This window comes from Engraulis encrasicolus, chromosome 5 (assembly GCF_034702125.1).
Source record: "Engraulis encrasicolus isolate BLACKSEA-1 chromosome 5, IST_EnEncr_1.0, whole genome shotgun sequence".
Classification (NCBI taxonomy): Eukaryota; Metazoa; Chordata; class Actinopteri; order Clupeiformes; family Engraulidae; genus Engraulis; species Engraulis encrasicolus.
This window is the reverse complement of record NC_085861.1, coordinates 20,176,208-20,178,707: the sequence shown is the minus strand read 5'-3', so window position 1 is coordinate 20,178,707 and position 2,500 is coordinate 20,176,208. Positions and strand designations below refer to the sequence as shown.

General features: G+C 39.8%; 1 protein-coding gene across 1 annotated transcript in view; it reads left to right on the top strand.

Annotated features, from left to right (window-relative positions):
* The window catches only part of adgrb1a (adhesion G protein-coupled receptor B1a), a 137,385-nt gene that overhangs the window by 56,726 nt on the left and 78,159 nt on the right, over positions 1-2,500 (top strand). The window contains exons 9-10 of the mRNA XM_063199833.1: positions 701-895; positions 2,490-2,500. The exon at positions 2,490-2,500 is cut by the window's right edge and continues 58 nt beyond it. Coding sequence (XP_063055903.1) covers positions 701-895; positions 2,490-2,500 — 206 coding nt within the window. The remainder of the gene's footprint in view (positions 1-700; positions 896-2,489) is intronic.

The following is a 2,500-nucleotide window of genomic DNA, read 5'->3' as shown; positions in this document are numbered from 1 at the left end:
GAGATCATACTCTTGTTTATCTTCATTCTATTTATCTAAAATTGTCTCACTATGTTTATAGTTCTTCATTTTCAGAGCTCAGATGTATCATGGTAAAGAAAGAATACTGGCAACAAAACTGTGGCTAGTAGAAAGGCTGGCCAGAGACTCTGCGAAAAACATTAAAAAACCTCCAGCCACACTAGCCAGGCCATGTCCCCTAGAGACTTAACACCTTTACAGTATTTGTTATGCTCTTGGTCAGACCAAGTCTCGAAGAGATTTGAAAGTTGATGATAATCAGGCTGTAGCCACACAGGCCAGCGAACAAAACAACTAATGTCAAGCCGTATGCCGTAGGCCTACATACTGTATATATGAAGAGCTCTTTTCCAAAACGCTATATCCACCATTTTTGACTTTTTGCATTTTAATATTGGAATTGACGATTAAGAAGTCCTATCATCTATGTGTGAATTTTCACCATTCAAATGTTTTGGGAACCTTCTTTTAAAACCTCTATAAAATGCATTTTGTAATGCAATTCAATGGAATGTCCAATACAAAAATGTAAATTTCCCAACATTCTATAAAATGGATATATCTCATTTTGGAAAAGAGCTCTTCATATGTCTGCATGCCCATTCCCCCTGCATGTGTCCATGCCCTAGATCTATAAAGGAGCCCTGTCTGCCCCCTTTACGCCCCTTTGGTTCCTCAGACTCGCGAGCACCTGTCCAAGGCGCAGCGCGGCCTTGTGGGCGACGGCGTCTCGGAGGTGATGACCAAGCTCCGGGTGACGTCGAGCGATGGGACGAGCTACAGCGGAGACCTCCTGGCCATCGTGGACGTGCTGAAGAACATGACGGAGATCTTCAGGAGGGTCCAGTACAGCCCCAGCAGCCTGGACATGAGGGTGGGCTAATATGGATACTCATGATGATAATTATAATACATATAATATTTAAAGGGACACTGTGCAGGAAATGGTCAAAAAAGGTACTGCAACGATGCTGCTCACTGAAACTGGGCTGCCTATTGCCAAATTTGATCTTTACATGAAAAGTTTACTAAGTAATAAACAAATATTTTCTAGTATGGTCCAAGTAGAGTCATTTTTGCAGCTAAAAATGGCTATTTTTGGAAATTCAAAATGGCGGACCATGGAGAAGATCCCCCTTTTCATGTATGAAATGTGCAGTTTTTCCAGTCATAATGAATACTTAGATTTTGATGGTGGTGGTAAGTATTAATGAAAAAGGTAACACGAGTGAATGGGCAGCATGAATTCTGGAAATAAACAACTAAAAATCTCACACAGTGTCCCTTTAAGATTCAAGATTCTTTTTAATGGTCCCGAAGGAAATTTGTCGTGGAAATACATAGCTGCCACATAACACACAACACTGATACACACAAAAACACATACAGACATAAATACATACATACATAAAGTGCCATCATAGACATACGCAAGTGCATATCTAGCAGTCTCCTATACACATACATTTAATTTATAAAAAATAAAACAAAAACTAGTAGTAGGTATAGTACTAATAGGCTTTGGCTGAAACGGGCAAGCACTGTGTAGCGAAAGCAGAGTGGAGTTGCCCTGCAGGGGATCGATTCTGAACTGTCATGGGTACCAAACTGGGGCTCTGAGCACTACACCAAACAGCCAAGATCATTGGGACAATTGTCAACCTTGATAGACGACCTTAATGATTGTTAATCCATCACACATGGAGTTTCTCCTGGTGGCAGGGTGGTACCCTGTGTGGCAGCCACGGCCACCGGTGTGTGAATGTGAGTGTGAATGGGTGAATGTGAGGCATACAATGTAAAGCGCTTTGAGTGATAGAAGGAGTGGAGAGGCGCTATATAAATGCAGTCCATTTACACATTGTCCTCTTATGGGAACCAGATTAGATTCTGACCATCGTTTCCAGATCCTCCCCCATTTCTCTCCACTACTAGCTCCCTGTCGTCATCTCACACGGTCCAATGAAATAAAGGCATGAAAGCTATAAATAAATGAATGAATAAATAAATAAATGAAAAATAATGATATGATGGGTGTTTTATCTTTCTGTGTTTGTTTTGTTTTCTTTATTTCTATCTTGTTTGTTTCATTATTATGTTTTATTGTTTACTTGTCTCTGTTATTGTTTTGCTATTTTCTTTTCTTCTTTCTTTCTTTCTTTCTTTCTTTCTTTCTTTCTTTCTTTCTTTCTTTCTTTCTTTCTTTCTTTCTTTCTTGTGTTTGTTGAATTTGTGTGTTTGTTTTTCTTCTTCAGTCTTATCTTGTGTCATTTTTTTCTGCCCTGTTTGCTTTTGTTATTGTATTTCTCTTTTTTTCTTCTTTTCTTGCTTTCGTACCCTTCTCTCTCTCTCTCTCTCTCTCTCTCTCTCTCTCTCTCTCTCTCTCTCTCTCTCTCTCTCTCTCTCTCTCTCTCTCTCTCTCTCCCTCTCTCTCTCTCCCTCTAACTCTTCATTCTTTTTTCCTGTAGAACTTTGTGCA